General features: G+C 42.1%; 4 protein-coding genes across 5 annotated transcripts; 3 read left to right on the plus strand and 1 right to left on the minus strand.

The window, feature by feature from the left end:
• The first annotated feature begins 2,554 nt into the window (after window positions 1–2,554).
• LOC137900907 (ras-related protein Rab-6A) lies at window positions 2,555–9,411 on the plus strand. 2 transcript variants are annotated; one of them, XM_068745055.1, is made up of 8 exons: window positions 2,555–2,899; window positions 4,629–4,687; window positions 4,783–4,836; window positions 5,370–5,475; window positions 5,899–6,010; window positions 6,374–6,467; window positions 7,657–7,723; window positions 8,131–9,411. In XM_068745055.1, exons 1-8 carry the CDS (start codon window positions 2,830–2,832, stop codon window positions 8,193–8,195), a joined length of 627 nt encoding a protein of 208 aa, XP_068601156.1. In that variant the 5' UTR covers window positions 2,555–2,829; the 3' UTR covers window positions 8,196–9,411. The 2 variants fall into 2 exon arrangements, with proteins under 2 accessions (XP_068601156.1, XP_068601155.1); XM_068745054.1 differs by lacking the exon at window positions 6,374–6,467 and adding an exon at window positions 6,895–6,988.
• A 677-nt stretch (window positions 9,412–10,088) lies between these two features.
• Window positions 10,089–12,996, plus strand: dnajb13 (DnaJ heat shock protein family (Hsp40) member B13). Its single transcript, XM_068744467.1, has 8 exons — window positions 10,089–10,156; window positions 10,244–10,347; window positions 10,938–11,099; window positions 11,182–11,330; window positions 11,449–11,562; window positions 12,008–12,121; window positions 12,208–12,284; window positions 12,546–12,996. The coding sequence occupies exons 1-8, from the start codon at window positions 10,089–10,091 to the stop codon at window positions 12,703–12,705; spliced, it is 948 nt and encodes a 315-aa protein (XP_068600568.1). The 3' UTR covers window positions 12,706–12,996.
• Window positions 12,997–13,193: 197 nt separating this feature from the next.
• On the minus strand, window positions 13,194–15,779 carry LOC137899950 (dicarboxylate carrier UCP2-like). The gene is made up of 7 exons (XM_068743982.1): window positions 15,654–15,779; window positions 15,147–15,336; window positions 14,820–15,027; window positions 14,540–14,737; window positions 14,348–14,449; window positions 14,063–14,243; window positions 13,194–13,983 (listed from the first exon to the last, which is right to left on the minus strand). Exons 2-7 carry the CDS (start codon window positions 15,270–15,272, stop codon window positions 13,872–13,874), a joined length of 927 nt encoding a protein of 308 aa, XP_068600083.1. The 5' UTR covers window positions 15,273–15,336; window positions 15,654–15,779; the 3' UTR covers window positions 13,194–13,871.
• A 2,485-nt stretch (window positions 15,780–18,264) lies between these two features.
• Window positions 18,265–23,114, plus strand: ppme1 (protein phosphatase methylesterase 1). Its single transcript, XM_068744705.1, has 14 exons — window positions 18,265–18,404; window positions 19,131–19,224; window positions 19,442–19,534; window positions 19,628–19,685; window positions 20,122–20,173; window positions 20,301–20,455; window positions 20,876–20,966; window positions 21,060–21,125; window positions 21,207–21,339; window positions 21,413–21,542; window positions 21,760–21,804; window positions 21,881–21,945; window positions 22,579–22,646; window positions 22,765–23,114. Exons 1-14 carry the CDS (start codon window positions 18,319–18,321, stop codon window positions 22,766–22,768), a joined length of 1,140 nt encoding a protein of 379 aa, XP_068600806.1. The 5' UTR covers window positions 18,265–18,318; the 3' UTR covers window positions 22,769–23,114.
• The last annotated feature ends 526 nt before the right edge of the window (window positions 23,115–23,640 follow it).

Here is a 23,640-nt window from a genome sequence, read left to right on the forward strand (position 1 = left end):
TGCATTTGGGAAAGTGACAGTCTTGTCCCAGGCCCGTCCCGCTCTCTCCTTCTTGAGGAGAGATGCTGAACTGATTGCCTCCCCCCTCCTCTCTCACTCACTCTCTTCCCCTTACCCCCCCCCCCCCCCTCCCTTGTGCAGTGATGCTTGTCCTCCTCCCCCCCCCCCCCCCCCCCCCCCCCTGCCGCACTACTCGGCTTTGCGCTACAGCATATGCTATAGCTCACTGCATGACAGCCATGATCTCCCCCCTCTTTTGCACTTGCCTCTCTCTGTCCTCTTGCTCTTTCCTCCTCGTCCTCGTCCTCGTCCCCCTACGGTCCTGACTTCGTCCTCCACCCTACTCCCAGGGTACTCCCTTACCTGCACTGCCTGCCATCGGTGCTGCTCCGCACTCGTCCTTGCATTGTGTGCGATCTCTGCCTTGTGCTGCACCCTTGCCTCTCTAAGCGTAACACACTCCGCATAAAGCTGACGCTGCTTGGCTCACCTCAGGAACCAGAACGGTAAACACACTCTTGCACTCGAAGACTCACTCACAAAGGTCCTGCCTGCTGAATGTCATTTTATGACTGGAGGAATGGTCGCTTCCACAGCTCCAGGCGCTACATGGACCCATAAAAATGTGCACGCACACACACACACACACACACACACACACTCAGACCTGTACACACAACCACAGCCGTGGCCACCCAGCCCCTCAGTAATAAATCAGCTGCCTTGCAGCATCCAACGAGGCTCCTCCAAGGCTGTACGCTGCAGAGCTGCCGTCCTGTGTTGTCCCTCTGGCTAATCTCAGTCCAATGCCCAGAGTCATGTCTGCTGAAGAAAGCCGGAGTGAAAAGCTGTCCTGCAAAGCCTATTTCTGGGCTCCATCATCTCGCATCCCTCGCTCCTCTTCCTGCAGCTCTCCTTCAACCTCCACCCGCTTCCTCCTTCCCCTTTGTTTGCCCTGGTTTGTGCGCAGAGCTCAGTCTTGCCAACGATCTCTATTTCAGTGCTCATTTCCCATCCCTGCTGTGCGCTCTCCCTCCCTGTCTGTCTCTTTTTCGCCCATGAAATAGCTCTGTCGCCGTTACTCTCTGTGAGCTTGCGACCTCCCTCTCCATCTCCTCCTCTGATAGATCTGTTCTTTCTCCTCCCTCTCCCTCCCTCCCTCCCTCCCTCCCTCCCTCTGTGCTCTGGTAAATGTGCTTGGATTGCTACCCTAATCACTGCTTCACTTATGCTTGCAAGAATGCCTCCCACTGCCGTGCTGTGTCTGTTCCTGCCTGATGTTGCACAGGGAAGAGGGATTTTTTTATCTCACCATGCCGTTTGTCCTGTCTTCTCCACAATCCTTTATTCCAGGCTGGGAGAGAGAGAGAGACTTGGGAAGAGAAAGGCAAATAGGATTTTGTTAGATCAGCACCTTCGGCAGCAGAATGGGGTCTTTCCTTTACCAAGGACATTGAGGAGTGTGTGGAGTGGGGGTGGGCAGTAGAATAACATTTGGATGGTTAGGGGAGGGGAGGCTTGAGTCCGAAACAGGACACCGGAAGCCCCGGAATCAGTTGGTCTGTGATCTAACAGGAGAACACAGAGCTGGATGGCACATGTGTGAGCGGCGCAGGTGTGTCTTCAGTGACCTAGAACAGGCAGTTCAGGCAGGAGTAAACGCTCATCATCAAACGCTTATCATACAGCATCATAGATAATGAAAATGTAATTGCTCTTGGTTCAATAGCTCGGTTTACAATACAGAGGAAAGCACAACATGTGCTTCTATTACAGCAAATATTTGTGAGTACAGAAACAGCTTCATGTGAACTCTAAGATGATTACAGTTCTGACTATTCAGTAAGAAAAGACAGGAGGCGGAGCTAGAAGTGGCAGAGATGAAGATGCTGAGGTTCTCCTTGGGAGTGACCAGGTTGGACAGGATTAGAAATGAGACAATAAGAGGGACAGTGAAGGTTTAGAGGCTTTGGAGATGAGGTCAGAGAGGCCAGATTTCGATGGTTTGGACATGTCCAGAGGAGAGACAGGGACTAGATCGGTAGAAGGATGCTGAGGATGGAACTGCCAGGGAACAGGGCTAGAGGTCGACCCGGGAGAAGATACATGGACGTAGTGAGGGAGGACATGAGAGAGGCTGATGTTGGGGAGGACGATGCAAAGGACAGGGTGAAGTGGAGAAGGTTGGTTTGTGGCGACCCCTGAATGTACAAGCTGAGAGTACAGTAGTAGTAGTATCGTAACACCCACAATATTTCATTTATGAAGAGATTGAGAACATTTTAACTAACTATGTCAACGCCCTCTGGTGGGCATATAAAGATATAACAGCCTTCATTTTCTTCTTTTGGCTTCCTCTGTAGCCCTATCTGTGCACTATACGGTGAGCTGATGACAAAAATATAAAGTATTTATAATTTGTATATCTCTGTGTTAAAGAATATAGTACTTTCTTCCATCCAACTCTCATACATTATCTACGTTTTTTTCTCCACCACAAGGGGGCAGCCTAGAAAATGTACCTGATGTTAGAGCGTGTCAGCTTTATGTCCGGTGAAGAAGAGTTGCTAACTGGTGTGGACATGGCAGAGTAGTGATAGTAACGCTAACTTGCCCGTAATAGTTAGTAAGTTATCATAAACTACCTGGAAGCTGTTCTGAGTGATTTTAGAGCCAAACAAAAGGCGGTATTTGTGTGAGGGTTGGCTACTCGGTGCACTTGTCAGAACCTAAACATTGAAATTTGACAGCCGCTTGTTCGCTAGCAATAGCTGGCTAGCTTGGGAGCTACTTCCCAAGAAGTAACGCGTAGCCTTGTTTCGTGTCGTCATGTCTGCGGCCGGAGACTTCGGAAACCCTTTAAGGAAGTTTAAATTGGTCTTTCTTGGGGAACAGAGTGGTAAGTTAAAGACTATTGTTCAAGTCGAAGGGTTATTGTTTCTTCCGGTGTTTTAGGCTCCGCTAGAGTTTGACGGATTGTCCGGGTGATTAACCAGCTAGCTAGCTAGCTAGCTAACTATGAGCTACGTAATGTTAATGTATGGCGACGCCGTGATTTAACGAGCTTTCTTTGGTTTTGTGGGAATGCGATTCATTTTCTTCCTGTTAGATTATGTCATGTCTGTTGAAATTTACTTGTGCGACCGTCTTCTAACTTTCTCAGGGGGGGTGGAGGGGGGGGATGTAATAACACTAGCCGAGGAAGTGACTAGCAAGACGGTAGAATTGCCACGAAGTGGCGAAACATTTCGTAGTCAACATTGGCTAATAGCTGTTAGCTTGTAGTCGTGTCCGTTGACTATTTCACAGTGATTACAGCTGGATCACTGTGTGTTTGCCCCTAGGCTATTATTATCAAAGCTACCCGGTAACATTCCTACACTCTCCGTCTTCCAGCCCAACTAAACATTTCAACTTGGTGTAAAATTCAGACGCAAAGATTGAAATAATTTTTCTTTGATGCTAAATCTTATACGCCATCTTAAAATATTTGTTGATCCTACACTAAGTGTTAACGTAGCAGTCGTGCTGTCTAGCCAAAATTCAAAAACTGCAAACTTCACAGCAATAAAAAGCTTAGGATGATATGTAAAATTATCATTTAATACCAGATTGGTGCTTATGAAGTGGCCCGTTGGCGCTTTTGTAACCACTATGCCTAATTAGGTCAGTGTAAGGAACAGAACGTGTCAAACTGATCTGGTGTAGAAACAGGATACGGTAATGACCAAAGTGATACAATTTCTCCTTTGCCTGTATTTGTATTCCACAGAAGTTTTGTTCTGTAATGCCGCTCTCCGCCCCCATTACGATAGGACAGACGGACTTTATCCGACTGTCTGTGATCTGCCGTGGCTCCCTTTGAAAGTGTACACAGTGGTGTTGGCTTCGGCCATATCAGCACTTGGAGCGCTGTGTAACTGATAAGGTCATTTAAGATGAGCGCAGCAGTATGATGCTGGGGAGCGCTTTCTGTTTGACATGAGACACTCTGAAGAAGATACTTTACCACTGAATAACAGCAAGAAACAAGGGGATGATACACATGTTTTTACACCTGGTCCTAGTTGAGTGTGGTAAAGGAATTTGTATATTTTTCGGATTGATATGGGGCACTAAACATTAGTTGTGGTGAACTACTTTCATGTTTTTCCGTCCATCCATTTTCTTCTTCTGCTTTGCGGGTCATGGGAGTTGCTGGAGCCAATCCCAGCTTGCTATGGGCGAAAGGCGGGCTAGACCACGAATGCGTCGCACGCTACGGGCAATTTTGGGTAGCCAATTGACCTAACTTGCATGTTTTTGGAGGTGGAAGGAAACCGGAGAACCCGTAGAAAACCCACGCGGACACAGAGAGAACATACAAACGCACCTTCTTCTTGTTGTTTTTGCTATTACTAGCAAAAATACTTTTACTGTTACTATTTTGTTGCCCTCGGCTGTGCAGCAAACAGACTATTAACCTCCTTTTAAAATAAACTGTACATGTGGCATTGTAGACTGTCTTGTCTTTATTAGAAAATGATCCGTTTTCCATGTCGGCTGAAAAATGTCGTGACATGGATGGATACATTAATTCTTGTTGTTAATTAACTTACCAAACTTTGAGTATTATCTTTGTGTTTCAGTGGGAAAGACTTCGCTGATCACCAGGTTCATGTACGACAGCTTCGACAACACTTACCAGGTGAGATGAGCACCACATGTCGTATTCAAAAGCATTGATCTAAAATGAAGCTGAAGACGATTTAGTATCTTTAACTCTGCTTTACCTGTTTTCAGGCCACAATAGGAATAGACTTTCTCTCAAAAACCATGTACCTTGAAGACCGAACAGTAAGTTTGTTTCTTCCTGCTGGTGTTAAATTGTTGGTTGCTCTTGTCTTTGTTCAGATTGGACGCTTTCTCTTTTTGATTTTGGTGACGGGAACATCGGAAGGCGCTCAGACGCTGATTGCTGGCGTGATTCAGAATGTTCTTTCTAACGACAGTTTGAGAATTTGTTCCAAGTCCAGTATGCTGTTCCTACTTTGATTTCTTCCTCTTTCTCCTACCCCTCCATCAACTCTCTTCATTCCTGTTTTGAAATTAAGCACCTTACTTGATCAAGACAGTGTTGGCGACAAGTGAAGGATGATTGTTTCTTTCCCCCCCCCAGGCCCTGACAGCTACCTACATACAGTACGCTTGGACTGTCATCTCTCTATCGTTTTCCATTTTTCTGACTATCATTCAATTTGTGTTAGTTTTCTTTTAATTTCCTTTTTCACACCATAACTTATCTCATTTCTGACCTTTTTTCTTTTTCATTTCTTCTTTATCTCTTCTTTGATTTCTCCTCCCATCCTGTTCCCCTTCCCGCCCCATAGATTCGGTTGCAGTTGTGGGACACGGCAGGACAAGAACGATTTCGTAGCCTCATCCCGAGTTACATCAGAGACTCTGCTGCTGCTGTCGTAGTGTACGACATCACAAGTAGGTGCATTGCACGAAGTGTGCTATAGGTGTGACCCGTTTTCCTTGTCCCTTCATATTAGCTCTCTGCGTTGAATGAAGTCAAACAGATATTTAGGGAAAGCTTGAAGACATTTCGCTTCTCATTAGGTTGGCTTACGAACTTTTTCTTCAAGTCCTTTTGACTTTGTTCTACGCAGCAATCTTGTCCTCTGTTATTTGCTCAGTAATTTTGAATGGTCAGAAGTAAATATGTCTTTTCAAATATGCATAAATGTTTAATGCAGTTATTAGTATTCGCTGCATATAATGTAGAGACACATTTCCTTGTTTGAGGAGATTGCATAATTCTGAACGTATACGTAAGGTGAAGTCGTCCTTGTCTTCCTGTGTCAGCGTTGCCCTAATGATGCTCTGTTTCTCGCCTTTGCCCCTTGTTTTCAGATGTCAATTCCTTCCAGCAAACCACAAAATGGATTGATGATGTGAGAACGGAGAGAGGAAGTGATGTCATTATTATGTTGGTGGGAAACAAGACAGACCTTGCAGACAAAAGGTAATCTGTTATTCCCTGCTAACGAGCACACCGATGAAGCCATTGAATGTTGCAGCTAGCCTATCGATAATGAGTTAGCATTAGGTGCAGCTAGCCTATCAATAATGAGTTAGCACTAGGTCATGCAGTAGTTACCGTCGCACTTCGTATATGTCGGGGCAAAGTCAGATTTTTTTCATTTTTGATGACGTCTTTGTTTCATTCCACGTATTGACCTTTTATTCATTAACAGGTTTTCCTCATAAATAAGATAGATAACTTTAAAAAAAATCTGCAGCCTAATCCACCGTGTTCCCCTGTTTCCTGAAGTAACTTGTGTTTTGTCTTGCACTGTGCATCTCTTAATCCCCTTATCTACCGCAGGCAAGTATCTATTGAAGAGGGTGAGCGGAAAGCCAAAGAACTAAATGTAATGTTTATTGAGACTAGTGCGAAAGCTGGCTACAATGTGAAGCAGGTAAGAGCGTGTGTGAGTCGTGCTCCGTAGCCCTGCTGTGAATCCCGCTGCCTGGGCTCGTCCTCCGAAAGGCTTCACGCGTTTCAACTCTTCCAGCAGCTAGACTTTAGAGTTACTTTAGAGTAACCTGTAATTCAAACTCCAGATTTACTGCCTGCTCGCTGTCGTGGAGCTCAGCTGGCACAAACGGCCTAAAGAGGGCGACTGACTGGGTTTTAGTCCAGAGCAACGGTATCCCCAGCGGCGGCGAGGGGCACGACTTGTTAATCCACTACGACGTAATCACAGTCTGTGTTCCCCCCCCCCCCCTCTTGTCTTCTTGTCTATCTGTGGTGGTGTGTTGCTGTCTCTCTGGGTGTTTGTGTGCGTGTGTGTGTGTGCGTGTGTGTGTGTGCGTGTGCGTGCGATGACTCGTGGCTGATCACAGACAGATAACCACTGAGGAGGGAGAGCAAAGAGCAAAAGACATGAATGTTCTGTTTATTGAAACAAGTGCAAAGACAGGCTACAATGTCAAACAGGTAGAGCGTGCGCACCTTTCTGTGTGTGTGTGTGTGTGTGTGTTCATAGTGCGCGTGCGGCCTTCTGATCAGCTTCTGTTTCACACGCGCATGTGTGCATTAAAGTTTAAACGCCAGCTTCCTCTGATGGAACGTGAGATGTGTGGGTTTGTTTTCCAAGCTCTCTGCCGCCCACTAGGAGCAATGATTGGTATCGGTCAAGCTTTGATCGCACAGTCCTAGAGGTGGCTCTAGAGGGTTTGCAAATCAATACTCCCCACTTGACTGGTGAGAACGTTTGCATTATTTTTTTTGCTTTTGAAATCGGCATGTTTATCGAGTCGAGGTCTGTGTGATGCTGTTTAGTGAAACAGTTTAGTGCTGATTCATCATTTCATTCAACAGCATCCCTGGAAATCCTTCCTTAATGCTCTCAGCTCTGTCAACGGAAGCTTCCGGCAGTTTACACACTCTTAAGTCGCTTGTGCCGTGCACAGAACTCGGCCTCGCAGTAGCTCAAACACAAGTTCCTAACCGGATAGCAAATGAGAAACGTTCTGCTGGGCTTCCTCTGACTGAGCTTCAAGTCAATCTGTCAAAAGTGTAAAGTTTGTATTTTTGTGTTGTTTCTCCGCCATGCTAGAGTTTGTTTAATTGTCTGACAGAAATGTGGTTCTCTGCACTTCCAGCTTTTCCGTCGTGTAGCAGCTGCTCTGCCTGGGATGGACACCACACAGGACAAGAGCAGAGAGGACAGTATCCTTTGGTTGCATGTCGGTGTCTGTCTGAAGAGAGAGGCGAGGCCTCCTTGCTCTCTTAAGAATGTAAAGCTAGTGCAGCACTCTAACTGTCGGCTATTGTTTAATCCAGGTTTCCCTTTTTATTTGTGAGAGCACGTAATGAGCTCCCACTCGCTGACTCTTTAAGAATTTAAAAATAGCATTTTGTTAAATGGAAAAACGATTTCGTAGCATGTGCTACACTTTTAATGTTCATGTTTGTACTGAAACACCGGTTTGGAGAAGATGGTCATAATAAGATTTAACCAAAGATGTGCATTGTCAGTAAACATCCCCTGATTAAAGAGCAGAAAGCTGTGTTCTAACATCGTCTCCTCTGCAATACATCTGTTTCTGACTCATCCTTAACACCAAACCCTTCAGTGATCGACATAAAGCTGGAGAAGCCCCCAGAGCTGCCTGCGAGTGAAGGAGGCTGTTCCTGCTAATGTCCTTATATTTAAATATATATCATTGCGGAATGTTTCTCTCTCTGTGGCATTTTTTTCAGCCTCAAGTCATTTTTTTTCTGTCTGTACCCTTTACTGCACCTTGCCTCCGTTCCCCAGCCAGAAAGAGAACACTACATCTGTTATCTCCATCATCGGGGGGGGGTCCTCTATTTTAAGGACTCTCTAATAGTAATAAATCGCTTACTCTGAATATTTGCACCATAAAACACATACGTTGGAACAGTATTCACGGCCAGAGTCCAGCTCACTTCACTGGGGGGATCGAAAGATGGCGTTTTGTACCAAACTGAACGACACAATCAAAGTATGTGTTTAAGAGTGAGAATACTCACAAAAAAACAAAAAGAACGTGCTTTAATATTAATAGGAACAATGTAAATGTTTTGTGCATTTGTTGGTTAACATGATTTCTGCTGTTGCAATTGATTGGTGCAGATTCTCTCATGACCTGGATTATGAACAAACTGTTTAAATGTCTGGATTAATGTTTTCTAACGGCTGCAAAATCATGTTGCACTAAATAAATCAGGGCGTGCGTATACTGTAAGCAGCTGTGGTGCAGCAATGACCTTCTTTTAAGCTGAGTGTGTCGTTTTGCACGTCACCCGTAACGGCAACAACACGATCACAACAGCATTAACTCTCTTATCTTCCCACTCTGTTTTACTTTGGCTTACTTTATTTGGATATAGTTGCATTTTCTGTTCTAAAGGCATTTTATAGATGGAAACAATCGCTCTGATAAATATTCGATCTTTGGCTTTTGGAGTGTAATTTTTAGAGGATCTTGTGGGTCTGGGTTTATTTAGTTAAGTTCGAGTTGATGTTTATTTTTTATTTACTTTCTTTTGGAATTGATCTCTAGTTAGTGATTGTTCTACATTCATATTTAATCCGCAATGACATATTTATTTCTATTGGATTCATGTTTCTATTTTTATGGCTGTTAATATTCTCACTTTTGGTATGAGTCCTGAATCACTAATAAAATATTCATCCACCTCCACCGCCCTTAAATAGAATCAGACACCGTCTGCGCTTCCTCCTGCACCGCTCAATGGCTGTTTGATCATACTGGTAATACCGTGCAATATTTGTGTGAACATATGGAGAGTCTGGCTTGTGCAGCATGGGCTTCCTTTATGTTTCTGTCTGGAATGTTTTAAATGAAAGAATAAAAGTACACCCGTAATTGCTGGAATCCATCTTCATTTGTACCTGATTTAAATATATAATTGTTTCTATTCAGAATCAAAGATAATGTTTAGATTATTTTCCTCTTGGCTGCCGCAAATAACGCCCCGCTTACAGTACTCGATTAAGAGCTATGGTTGAGTTATGTTGAACAGTCAGGAATGAAACGAACACAGATTGCCTCTGAGGCCCAGGTTGACTTAAATAATTAACATTTTTGAAATTGCAAGTTTTATAGCGATATGAAATGAGTTGCTTGTTCAACTTTTTTGGGCCCTGTCTTTGGAGAATCCCTGTGTCAAAATAAAAGTCGTAAATCCAAAATTGTTTTAGTTTGTATCAGAGGATGTATATTCTGTCTATTCCTGACTGACATACTGAGAAGACGACACAAATCTAAGCATTTGAGACAAATGCAGGAACAACTTCATTTCTCACTTGGGGGGGGAAAAAAATCGAGTTTTTATGTTTTTATTATCTTTTATCTCATGGACAGTATTTATCATCATATTCCACAGAGTTAAAATATTTCTAACTTTAATGTATGGAAGTTATTTATATGTTCACTGGGTTGATCGCGCTTGAGTATCTCGCGAGATTCCCAAGCAGCCGTTACCCTAGCAACCAATTGAAACATTCGCCCATCGCCGAAATTAGAAGTTTTCTTTATTCGCAATGGATATGGATTATTACGAGACCCTGGAAATAAACAGGAACGCAACGTTCTCGGATATCAACGTCGCGTATGGGTTTACTAAAACACGAACTGTTGATTCGCGCAGCTAAATAGAACTGAAGTTAGCGCTTATTGTTGCGTTTTCCTTTCGCAGATATCGACGTCTTGCGCTGAAATATCATCCGCTGCGCGGTGGAGAACCCGGAAGCGGGGAGAGGTTCAGACAGCTGGGCGAAGCCTACGATGTGCTGAGCGACCGTGAGTAAAAGCACGGAGGGTACCGGTAAATTACCGGTAAATTACCGGTAAATTACCGGTAGTACCGGCCACACTCTGCTAAACGCTGGCTTTTGTTTTATTTTATTATTATACCAAGTCTAACTCGTTTGCCCACAGGCTGGATATTTTGAGCAGTGTAGCAGGTGAATACGGAATGCTTATTGCATTCACTGCAGAAAATAAAGTTTCGGTTTTACTGAATTTATGAGATAACTTCAAGAAAAAACCGAAAAATAATTAGCTCTAAAAACAGAAAGAAATACCTCTAATAACATTAAAAATATATTTATCATAAATTTAACTCATTATTTCAGAAAACCAGAAAAAATACCTCTAAAAACAGGAAAGAAATGATTTATCTCATTAATTCAGAAATTCAGGAAAACCGAAACTTTCTTTTCTTCAGTGAATGCAATAAGCTTCCGTAGATATGCAACCTTCAAACTGAATAAAATAAATGTCGGAATATTAGCTACGTGGTTTACTTTTAGTTTAAGATTCTTTATCTAATGGTGATAAATGCTAACTTGCCTGCCTGTCTATGGAAATATTTATGTTCCATGTGGCAGCTCGAAAAAAGGCAACCTATGACAAATTTGGCGAGGAGGGTCTCAAAGGTGGCATCCCACCCGAGTATGGCAGCAGTGGGGCTTGGTCATCGAAATATGCCTACCATGGGATCCCAGACAAAACATTCAAACAGTTTTTTGGAGGCGACAACCCATTTGCAGGTGAGATGAATCAACATATTGTAAACGCGCGCAGTCAATTTCATTACAACTTTGTAAACTATATTCCATTGTTTTTGTATAGCTTTCATTACGAGTGATGAACCACTTCAGTTTGGTGGCCTGCGTCCAGGAGAGGTGAAGACGCAAGACGTTCACATAGAGAGAGACCTTCACCTGTCCATAGACGATCTTTTCCACGGATGTACCAGAAAGATTAAAATATCTCGTCGGGTAAGAGCTCTGTGAGAGGCTTGGAGTGGATCATTTGTGCACCTGTTTTAGGCCAAGAACCAACACATAATAATAATAATAATAATAATCAGTCATCCATTTTTCACTTCTCTAAAAGGTTATGAATGAAGATGGACACACATCCAGCATCAAAGACAAGATCCTAACTATAAATGTGAAACCTGGATGGAAAGAAGGCACAAGAATAACTTTCCCCAAAGAGGGAGATCAGGTAGATCCGTGAATTAATTCATCAGAATAACGTTAAACACGTGGAATTTTTCAGTTTCAGTAAAAACAATTGCCTTGACCTGGCGCCAGAGAAACCTGAACATTTTATTACAGTATTTTTGTGTTAATATCAAAGACGGGATCTGACCTTTGAGACAGAAATGACGGACGCTGTCCTGCAGCATCCGCTTGCTAATTCGACCAAAGACTGGCACAGATATTTCATATAAATGTTTTGGAACTGCATTAACTTGTAGAAAAATGGGTTGTTCTTCCACTGGATCTAATGCTAATCACCAGGTGGCCTCAGCAGATCTCTCTACTCTGTTTTTGTTTTGTGCGGCACTTTAATTATTAACATTTTTATCCCTGCCGACATCTTATTCGAGTATTTTAGGATAAGAACCAGACTACAAAGTAATTCATTTGCTGTATTTTATTCCTAGGGACCAAACAACATCCCTGCAGATATTGTGTTCGTAGTGCGACAGAAGAGTCATCCACTGTTCGTGAGGCAAGTCAATGACCTGATCTACAAAGCGCAGATCTCTCTGGAGATGGTGAGTCGTGATAAAAAAAAAAGATCCAGAATAATTAACGACTCTTACGAATATAATTTGAGTAAAATCAACATTCTTTCTCACAGGCTTTGACAGGGTTCTCTGTGGATGTGAAGACACTAGATGGCAAGCAGATCACCGTTCCCATCAATAGCATTGTGCAGTAAGTGCTTTCCTGTACTGTAGTGGGCCCAATGTGGAAATCTAAATGTGTAAATCATACTATTATTTGTATTTTTTATTTATCATGAAAGTTAGATTCTCCAAAAGCTGAATAAACAATGTATCATTAAGATGAGTCAGAGTTGAATTTTTAAGCATCAGTACTTTAAAACGCCTCCATTAAAGGGGCACCTGACCACAGGGATGTGTTCTGGCTTTTATCTGCATCTCTTACCTTTTTCTTCTTGTCACTAAACAACAGCCCTGCATACAAAAAGGTAGTAACCGGAGAGGGAATGCCGCTGTCCCAAGACCGTTCCCAGAGAGGCGATCTCATCCTTACCTTTGACATCCAGTTCCCTCAGCAGAATCTCTCTGCGGAGAGGAAGCAGCTGATAAAACAAGCGCTTGCTCTTAAATGAATATTTTAATACATGTGAGGTAAAGCAGTTGCATTTCTGTCACCAAAGAGGACCGTGAAGACATTGTAAACCCTACTTCGGGTTGAAATATACTCCAGAACTCTACTTGTGCTCTTTTTGTCTCTGCTCCATGTATGCTGATCTCATCTTTTCTGTCAGTCACTAATTCTTCTACTGCGTTCTTTAGCTGTGTTTTCTGTTCTAGTTTACAGCGCCAGCCCGCCCCTCCCCTGTTTGTTTGCATCTTATGGTGCTTGTCCTTAATGTGATTAAACTACTGAGATCTGAGAAGCTTGGAAATCAATGATTTGTACCGATGTGCGTGTCTAATATAGAACTACATCACCATGGTGATGCTGCATCGACAGACTTTGTTACATACATTTTATGAAGATTGGCGCATGAGAAATAGATGACTCAGGAAATATCCCAGGTCCAGTGAAGGATCTCGTACTGAAATCTGGTTTAATTAATCACTCCATTCTTGATTTTATATATGATGTTTATTTATGCACACAATGACGCATCGCAATAAGAGGTTTAGTATAAATCATAAAGGGAGAACAAAAGAAAGCACTTATTTTCATATTGGCATTTCTTTGTTACTTTTGTGAATGAATTATTGGCCAGCAATAATTTATTATATGAAGCATAAAGATCGACATATAGACCCCTGAAAACATGCACAGGCAATGGTAAATAATGTAAACAATGCACAATAAATAAGCATAGGGAATACAGAAATGGTCACTTTCCTTGTTCTATTCTTTTGTCCAGACTCCGTCTGTCTCGGGGTAAAACTACCCCAAATAAAGTAGTTCATGTTATTTCACAGTTTATTCTTGAATAAACAGAACTCTGTATTTGAAGATCCATAATAGCAAGCTGATCAAGGTTTATAAAATATAGGAGAACACGCGTTAAAAACACAATCCTGTGGAATTACTCTTTCAAACCCTTCTTTTACATTCAAACAAGTATTTTTCTAAAGTCTGCTTTCATCATGACATCACATAAAATATATTTTCATACAGAAATGTAAAGATTTTCCCTTCGATTCAAGGATACTCTCTGAGTCTGGAAGAAGCACAGCTTCCCGTCCACACCTCCGGTCATCACCTCATAATGGTGACTGCTGAGTCAAACAGTCCTGACAAGCCATGAGGTCAAAACGGAGACTCCCACTGTGGTGTCCTGATCATAGCTCTTTTAATTTGTTCATATGTAACAAACATGACAATATTCCAGGACCCCAGCCGCAGGAAAGAAGGTAAGAACCTGCAGGAGACAAAGGAAGGGTAAGTTTAAGAAGCACCTTAAGCACCTGTGTTCACTGATAGGCCGGTTTGTGTTTTACCCCTTATAGAAGGCCGTGGGTCCTTCGTGCCTCAGCATGGAGAAAGCACACTGGACGGCACTGTTGTACTGTCCACACCCTGAATTCATGAACCGGGTTTTGACTACATCCACTGGGGAGGCCACTACCGTCGTGCAGAAGCCTGCGCCGAAGCCGGCCGTGAGGTGGCACGGCAGGTTATCTGTAGGGGGGGGGGGGGGACAGACGGGTCTGATGCGTCCTTAAGTAGCTGCGAGTTGGACTGCTACCTGCAGTTTTCAGGTGAGTTTCCTTTTACGGGCTCACCTGTCATGAGGTCATACTTCAAGATGAGTTCTTTGATGACATCATAGGTCACCAGCTCTGAACAATTAACAATCGCATTGCGGGTGATATTGGGCATGCAACCTTGAGAAGAGGAGAGGGTGGTCCTTAGAAGCAGTGACTACTATACTTAAGATAATGTAATTCATCGAGCTTGTAACCTAAAGATGGTACCTTTCCAAAGACCTCGTACTCCCTCATCTCGAGCAATCGTCTTGTAGGCGTGCAGGGTGCCGTTGTATCTCCTCCCGCCGTCAGCGCTTCGCGCGTGGGCTTGAAAGCGCACCTTCACCACATCCGTGGGTTGTGCAAAAGCCACAGCCATGGCTCCTGTTGTGCAGCCGGCCATGAGCCTGGTGACAATCCCAGCACCTGTGCAAGCATGTCCATATCAGTTACACTTAAGCCGAGCGAGGAACGCCTCCTCCAATCACGGTTGCGTAATGATACTGACTCTCGGTGCCGCGAGTGTAGAACTGTTTCATGGAATCATAAAGACCAATGCGAATGGAGGCGAAGCTCATCTGTCTCTGCAGTCCCGCCACCAGGCCGTTGTAAAGACTCCTGGGCCCCTCTGTGCGCACCATGGTGCTGATGGTGCCGAACACGCCTCGATACTTCTTGGCATTGGTGCCTTCAGCTTTCTGGGCCTCACCCTGAATCTGGGTCAGAAGGATTACGAAGATTGTAGTGGAGCAGCTCGCATGTGGCCATTGGTGCGACACATTGCAAAGTCAGAGGTTTAAATGTAACGAGGCCTTTTAAACATTCTGCTTCACACCTGCAATCTGACTTTGGCTGTGTCCAGTGGAAAGGTGACGAGGTCCGCTATGCAGGCGGCCGTGCCTGCGCCAAAAAACTTCACTGCTGGAGAGGGCGCGATGTCTCTGGGTTTCATGCCGACCATTTCTCCACTGGGTTTGATTACATAAGTGGAAATGTCTGCTTTTGATGCTATTTGCGCCTGGCCTCTGTGTAAATCACAGAAAATACTCGTAAGGAAAATCGTCAGAACAGCAAGACAGACAAACCCAAAGTAGAAATGCTTATTTAAATTTGTTCAGGTTGTGACAAAGGCAAACTTGCATTAACTGCAGTAATATTTATACAAGTAATACTGAGTGTACAAATATCTCAAGTGTTCATACATACTAGAATATCATGCATTATGTTTGAGGCATGATACATTCTGGATTAGCTCTGCACTCTAAGAGACAGAACCTCCAACGAAACAAAGTTATTAATATTAAAAAAAAAAAGTGCCACTCAAATATCAAAGCTGACTTACATGAATACTTTTCCAGGGAGGTTATAATCCCACAGTGTGAACCAAATTCATAATCCTTGAGGTAGTTAGTTCAGTGTCCTCCTCTCATGCTGTGAGCGTTCTGCTAACTGAGACCCCTGAATTTATAGGCAGCTTGTACACATGACTAAACCAGATGAGTACGCAAGCAGTGCATGTCTGTTACGTGGGATCCTTGTTTACCAGAGTCTGTGGGACACAGACGGATATTTGATCACTTGTTGATTTGCTATTAACAAGGTTATAATGGTAGCTTGTGACGGGCAACATGAGTTTAGAGTATTTTCCATGCTATTGTATCTAATTTCACAATTAGACCTTGTTGCTGGTTTAAAAATTTAAACTGCAAAAAAAAATCAAGTAAAAGATTTATCAAGTTTTAGATGAGTAAGCTATGAGTAAGCATATTACATCAGCGACATCAAGGAGCATAGCTTTTGTTTCTATTGGCTGATATTTGGAACCAATCAGATGGGGGAGGCATGTCTGGAATCTTTAAATGTTTTCATGCTGCATTTGACCAGCTGTTATGCAAAGGACAGCATTTGCACCACATTCTTTTCTCAGTATTAGACAGCACAATATCAAACTTATTATCCACCCTGCAAGCAGTAAAACTACTGCATTTGGAACCAATGCAGTAGTGAGTGAAACACACCACAGAATGAACAGCTGCCCAGACAGCATAGCAGTGTCCACACAGAAGAGTGACTGCTGAACGTCTTACAGGGGGGAGACACTTTGTCCGTGACGTGTGCAGAAAGCCTTTTCAACATGTGACTTTCCACAGTTATTTTAGATCAGAGCACTGGGAGGTTCCTATACGAGTGGTTGACCATGAAAATGTCTCCTCTTCACGTGTAATGTTTTAACTGCGGTTACAGGATTTAAGGTGTGTTTTCTATACCAATTCACTGCCATTTGTCCTTGTATAATTTAATGTATTAATGCAAATACATTATTTTGTGCAAATAAAAAAAAGGTTTTCTATTTCAGATGTTTCTTAATTAGAAAACCATAAAAAGGTTATAGATAGATAGATATGTCCGATTTGTCTTCCTTTTCAAAGCAGTAATATTATTTAAGTTGGTAAGAAGTTTAAATAAAGTAATGAATCCATTTACTTTTTCAATATTGTATTTATTACACAAAATAAAGTTGGAAATGCATCACCTGCTGACGGGACAAAGGGGAAGTTGTTTTCATGTCTTTTCCTAAGACTGTGACCAACATTTGAGTACACAGACCAGTAAACAACTCACTGGTCTGGCTTCAACCAGTCTGCAGCAATCCTTATAACCCCCTTAATGACCCCCCACCCAAAAAGAATCATCTGTGCCCCCCCGCCACACTTTAAATACCACGGACCATGACTCAGTGCTCCGAAACAGCTTCTGTCCATTACACTAAAAATACAACAGCGATTGCATCACCAAAAGGTTTGTGATTTATGGTTGTATATAATAACAGGTAGCTACGTGCACAAAGTTCAGTGAACATAATCACCAAATGAATGAAACTGGGGCTTGGGACTATATTTCAAAAGGAAAACACACAACCACTGCAGGATAGTATGAACCAGTATATCCCAGCAGACTGAAACAGACACCCTAACAGACCATTGACCTGCTACTACTTTGTGCTAATTTAATAAGAATGATCTTATTCCTTCCTATCATGTTCCTTCCTATAACATTAAGAATACTGCTGATTCATTAGACTCATCCCTCCCTCCGTCCATGCTATATTGTGTGGTTCGGGGTGATGAAAGGAACCTCTTTTCGAGTCACAAGTAAACTAGGGTTCACACTAAGCTTGACTACTGACGCTGACAATCAAGGGCTATTCAGATCTTACCACAACGAGGATGCAGGTCGAAGCACTTGAAAGTAGTGAAATATATTTCACTACGTGATCAGGACCTTTGATTTTTGTTTGATCAGGACCTTTGACCTTCCTCATCTTCTTTTTATCTTTGATCAGTGATTGGACAGCAGAGATTGGACTTTTTTTTGTATCCAGACGTATCCGGATTGCTGTCAAAATTAAATGATTTTCTAACTATCCATTAAGATCCATTAAGCAGCTTTCCGTAATCCTGCTCACAGACAGACAGACAGACAGACAATGATCATAATCTATCAATGAATGGCATGCCGTCCACAGCACATAGGACCTGTTGCCTGGCACTGGTGGCTATAAATGCTGAGAAAACAAAGACCCTGGACAGCAACTAAATCATTGAGGCCTATTTATTTGTGACATCATTCTGGATCAGTTCTCAACATTTAATGGGAACTAAATTAGACCAACACACATCTTCAGATTGTTTTTCCTCATGATCCATCCTGCAGTTTTCCTGTAATCTGCTAACAAACCTTTCCGTAGTATCTTGTCCCCCCCACATACTGTAGACGTAAGTCATTTTGTAAACAGCAGGTGGCAGTAGTCCTTTAAATAGACCAAATTAACCTACTTGGGAAATGTAATCAACGAAGAAGTCGATTTAAACTAATCACAGCAGCAGCAGAAGAAGAGCGTTTAGCTGCTACCTCGTTCAGCTGCGCTTTGCCCGATGCCGGTCTGCGTTAGAGGCGGAATGTCTCGTTAACTATTCCTGACAGATCCCGACCCGGCTTCCGGCAACATGGAGAAACAGTTGCATTTAGGTCTGCTCGCTTCCAGACCTCCTTTGCCCGGTGGATTTCAGTCCGGCTCCAAAATGAAAATGGGGTGAGTTAGCTAGCGGCTCAGTAGCGCCATGTTAACTGCTGACTGTCTGAATGTGTTACTAATTATAAAATACACTATTTCATCAACTGCTTACTTTTTTCATTGTTATCATTTTCGTCGTTTCCCGAAAGATGGGGCAGCAGCTGTGGAGGCGATTGTTAAATTAATTGTCAAACAAACGCTGTATATTTCAGATTAAAGTAGCAGTGATGGTAGTTATCAATGATGCTTAGCTGATTAACAATAATTGAACTATGGCAGGGTTAGCGTGAGCATTGATTACATACCATAATGATTGTTTGGATATGATTTTATTGTATTCTTTTAATACACACAACTACTACAACTACTACATATAATACCATGTTTGGGGGACAAAGAAGTACTGTCCAAGTTCTCTTGAGTATGTATGAATACTCAAGGAATATTAATTGTACCTTTACGCGTACACTTACATAAACTTGGAGGTAATAGTTTGAATTCTTTGTGTTCTTGATCACATCCTTCTGTTTGAGGATTGTACATATCGCTGATGTACTGCGCTCGTACTGCTGTCCCAAATCACTTGCGCAGACACTACGGTCATGTTTATTGATAATTGCATGCTTCATCTCCATCGTCCTCGTGCGTCTTTTCTTGTCACTGCCATTCGCCACTCTCCCATGTTCTCCCCGTGTCCACGTGGGTTTTCATGAACTTTAATCATTGAACCTTTTTTCTATACAGACCTGGACGGAAGAGAGATTTTTCCCCCCTTCCTTGGAGCCACTACTTTGAAACCCTGGAAGATGTTGAGGTGGAGAATGAAAACGGGAAGGATATATCCTTGATTACTTCTCATGAAAAAGTTCACCATGGATGATTTAACCTGTAGTGTGGCAATCAAATCTAACTAGGGCATGTCAGATTTAGCAATATGTAATTCTGTATACCTGCTCAAAGATAGTCAGTTTGTACAATTAATCATTATTGCCCTTTTGTACTTAGATTCTAACTGTGACACAGCTCCGGGATGCATTTTCTTGACTGCCTTGAACATTTTCCGAATTTACTGCAGCGGTTCCCACGGTCCTGTGCTGCTACTGCTCCATGGAGGAGGTCACTCTGCGCTCTCCTGGGCAGTGCTCACTGTGAGCATGAAAACTGTTATACAGACTCTTAATCCAAAACAAACAATATGTAAAATGCTTTTGAATTCAAGTGGTGTCCATGTGTCTTTGCAGGCTGTCATATATAGCAGGATCAACTGCAGGGTGGTGGCTATGGACCTTCGTGCTCACGGTAAATATAGGTCGTCACAAAAGTTATTCGAAATGGAGGTCTTGGTGGATTTGTCAGTTTGGTTGGGCAGCGTTATAAGTCCCTTTGTTGTCATGTCTGTTTTTTATAAATGTCGACTTGAATAAACATCCCGTGATTCTGTGTCCGTCACTAAAGTTTCTATAGTCAAAAGGCCAAATGTATTATACGTCAGAATTTAAATGTATCTTTATAGTTAATCTCATCTAAATTAGCTTTGCTTACCAGTGTGATGTGTCGGACGATGAAATTAAACTATGGCCATGAGGCATTTTGCTTACAGTTGAGGTTTTGCTGTTTGACTAGCGACTCAAGCATCACAACCTTTTTCAGTAGTACTGCTGTATCACATCCTTATCCCGTTATACAGTGTTGCGAGTCGAATTTTCAAAATGTGCTTCTCCTTCATGGCCTGTAGGCGACACCAAAGTGAAAAATCCTGATGATCTCTCTTCGGACACAATGGCCAAGTAAGTGTGTGCAGTTCACAGATTTTTATTTTTCTTAATAATCGCTTGCAGACTAGTAAAATGGTCTGAGTGTATATTCAGCTACGCAGACACATCAAGCATAACATTATTACTTTTCTTTCTAAAGGGACATTGGTAAAGTGGTGGAGGCGCTTTATGCAGAGAACCCGCCCCCGATCATGATTATTGGACATAGCATGGGTGGGGCCATCGCAGTTCACACAGCCGCTGCCAATCATATTCCATCTCTGCTTGGGCTCTGTGTCATTGACGTTGTAGAAGGTAATAAATGGCAATTTCGTAAACGGAAGACACCATCATAGAAGATGCTTCGTTGAATTTACCTCTACAGTAATATCTCGACATACGAGGGTTCAGAGACACGAGCAAACCTGCGAGCAAAATTTAGCTTTGAGCAACTTCCCGTACTTGTACGTTCCATACAATTGCAGAATAAAGTTTCTACGTACCGTCCAACCTCCTTCCCTCTTCCAGCTCACCGCCATTAGCGCTACCGTCTGTGCTACTCTCGTAATAAAACTACTTTCTATATTACTGTTGATCATTTAATTATATCATATTACCAAATTATACTTGGTATTACTGTACATTAACAGATCATTTGGTTAAAGAAAGTCCTAATTAAATTAATCGTGCACTCACTATTGTGAGTTTAATGACAAAATACTTAACTGCATTCAGGTACAGCAATGGATGCTTTGAACAGTATGCAGAATTTCCTCAGAAGTCGACCTAAGACATTTAAATCCCTCGAGAATGCCATTGAGTGGAGGTAAACGCACAACATGATTATTATGCATTGTTTACCAAACCCTCTAAGATGGACCTTGATGTCTGAATGTTTGTTAATTTTTTTTATTAATAGCGTGAAGAGTGGCCAGATACGTAACATTGAATCAGCACGAGTATCGATGGGAGGCCAGGTGAAGAAGTACGACTACGATGTTTCGAATCTGTGTTTATTTGTCGTGCGGGTTTGATCCTTATTTTAATGTTCTCTTTGTATTTGCAGATGTGAGGAATCCGCAAGCAATCCATGTATGTCTAACAGCATTGGTGAAGATATAATAGAAGAGGAGGAAGAAGAAGAAACGGAAGCAGAAGCGGAATCTAACAAGAAAAGGATGAAGGAAGATTACCAAGAGGTACTTCTTGTTTTAAAATGTCTCCTGGTGAGACCATGAATATTTCCTCAAGAGGTTGATTTTGTCCTTACAGATTAAAAAGGAAAGCATCTTTACTTGGCGAGTGGAGCTGTCAAAGACAGAAAAATACTGGGAGGGATGGTTCCAAGGCTTATCTGCCCTTTTTCTTACCTGCCGTGTACCTAAACTGCTTCTGCTCGCAGGTTAGATCTGTTTTCCGTTTCCGGAATGGCGGCGTGTGCACACGTTGCGGCCCGAGGCTCCCGGATGTATATTATTACTTTATATTCCAAATGTATATCGAAGAAGAAAAAAAGACTGAATAAACATTTGAATGGATTTTCAGATCATGTTCAAGCAGTTTGAAGTTATTTTGCCATTGATCGCAAATTTTCACCCTGAACTTAATCCATTGCGCAGGTGTGGACAGGCTTGACAAAGACCTTACTATTGGACAGATGCAAGGTAAGAAGCAGGTTATATGTATCCCCCCCCAATGTACGTTTCAAGAATATCCATACTGTCACTGTCTTTCTCACAGGAAAGTTTCAGATGCAAGTCCTCCCTCAGTGTGGTCATGCTGTTCACGAGGATGCCCCTGAAAAGGTAAGGGTCTTTACCCGACTCCGCTGTCGGCGTTACACTAAAGCACTGCCCTATTACCTCGTAGTAGATACAGGGGAACCTCGGTTCTCCAACAAGTTTAAAATGCCTCAGAAGTCGAACAGATCTTTGGGATCTGAACACACGAGTGGAGCCGAGGCGAACCGAAGAATGCGGAGTCTTCCCCGAGTAGGTTCCGTTTGAGTAGGTCTGCCGTAGGAGAGAGGCTGCGCACCTACCCGTGTGTCACATGTATTCTTTTGAGCTTTTGAGTCATGGGTCCAAAGAAAGGCAGCAGTAATACACCCGGCAAAGGAAGGAGGAAAGCAGCGTGAACAAATGAATTAACTTTTATTATGCTTTTGTTTTTCATACTATTTATACTTGTATGTGTTATCTGTTGTTTAGATGCACGTAGTTACATATTAATATAATTGTAGGCATGTATTTATATAGTTTCGGTTTTTGAACAATATTACGGAACGAATTACGTTCGAGAACCGAGGTTCCACCGTATAAGACAAAGAGGAGCTTTGACACACTGCGATATTGTGGCTTGTCATGTCATTTACATCTGGCTTTGTGTGATTGTTTGATCCACATTCTGTTTGACTTAAATATTCTGATCTGCTGCAGGTAGCGGATGCTATAGCGACATTTATGGTCCGGCACAAATTCACTGAGTTTAAGGAAGGATATATGTGGTAAGTGCACTTCCTGCCAAGGAATACATGCACTGAAGATACAAATATGTGCCGTAATAGTTAAAATATAACATTGTCATTGATTATCATGATATTTAATGTGATAATCTTTCCACAGCTAATTTCCAGTCTTCAGACTACGTATAGCCAGCAGCTATAAAGGAAACGTTGAAGATTCAATCACGTCCTTTTTCAATTTTACTGTAACTTAAGAATCATTAACATTATGTTATGTTACTTTGTCTTTCGGCTTTGCCTCATACTGTATTTATTTTAAAACACTGGATTTTGAGTACTTTTCTTTTACAACATTTTTTCATTTCTCAAGTAATGTGGTTCTTGTTTATACGTCGTTGCAATGATTGCATCATCGTCGATATTTTTGTGTTTGTAATGTTTACCATGATTAAAGATGGATACTGTAAAAACTTCTCATCCCTGTATATTTGGAACGTTTATTAAAATACATCGTGATCATTTTAAATGTGGTAGTTTGTCAAATGCACTTCTTGAATTTACATTTGTGTATAAAAACAATCATGTGTAGATGGTAATAAATGAGCAAAGATTTGATGATCTAAGATCACATTAAATTCTTGTGTAAACTATTTAGACGCTATTTACATTTTGATTCTAAAGCTGAATATATTTATACTTTGAATAATTCACTTTCAAGTGTGACAAAATTCCATGTAGATAGTCAAGCACATGTGTGATAAATGTGCAAAAAAGCACAGCATTATATTCAGATTAATTTTTCTGATTAATTTTTTCATAATTTGCATTAGACCTTTTTTCCCCCAAATCCATATTGCGCTATTTACACAAGGGAATTACACTAATCCAGAGAGCGTACCACGAGCATAGAAATGTATACACCCTATTTAGTAGTTGGACGAAAAGCCACTTAAAATTATTTAAGGGCTTGTGTGGAGTTTATCCCTTCAGCCAGCAGATGTCACCTTTGGTCTGTTAATTCATCAGTGCCTGCTGC

The sequence above is a fragment of the Brachionichthys hirsutus genome, chromosome 10 (genome assembly GCF_040956055.1).
Source record: "Brachionichthys hirsutus isolate HB-005 chromosome 10, CSIRO-AGI_Bhir_v1, whole genome shotgun sequence".
NCBI lineage: Eukaryota > Metazoa > Chordata > Actinopteri > Lophiiformes > Brachionichthyidae > Brachionichthys > Brachionichthys hirsutus.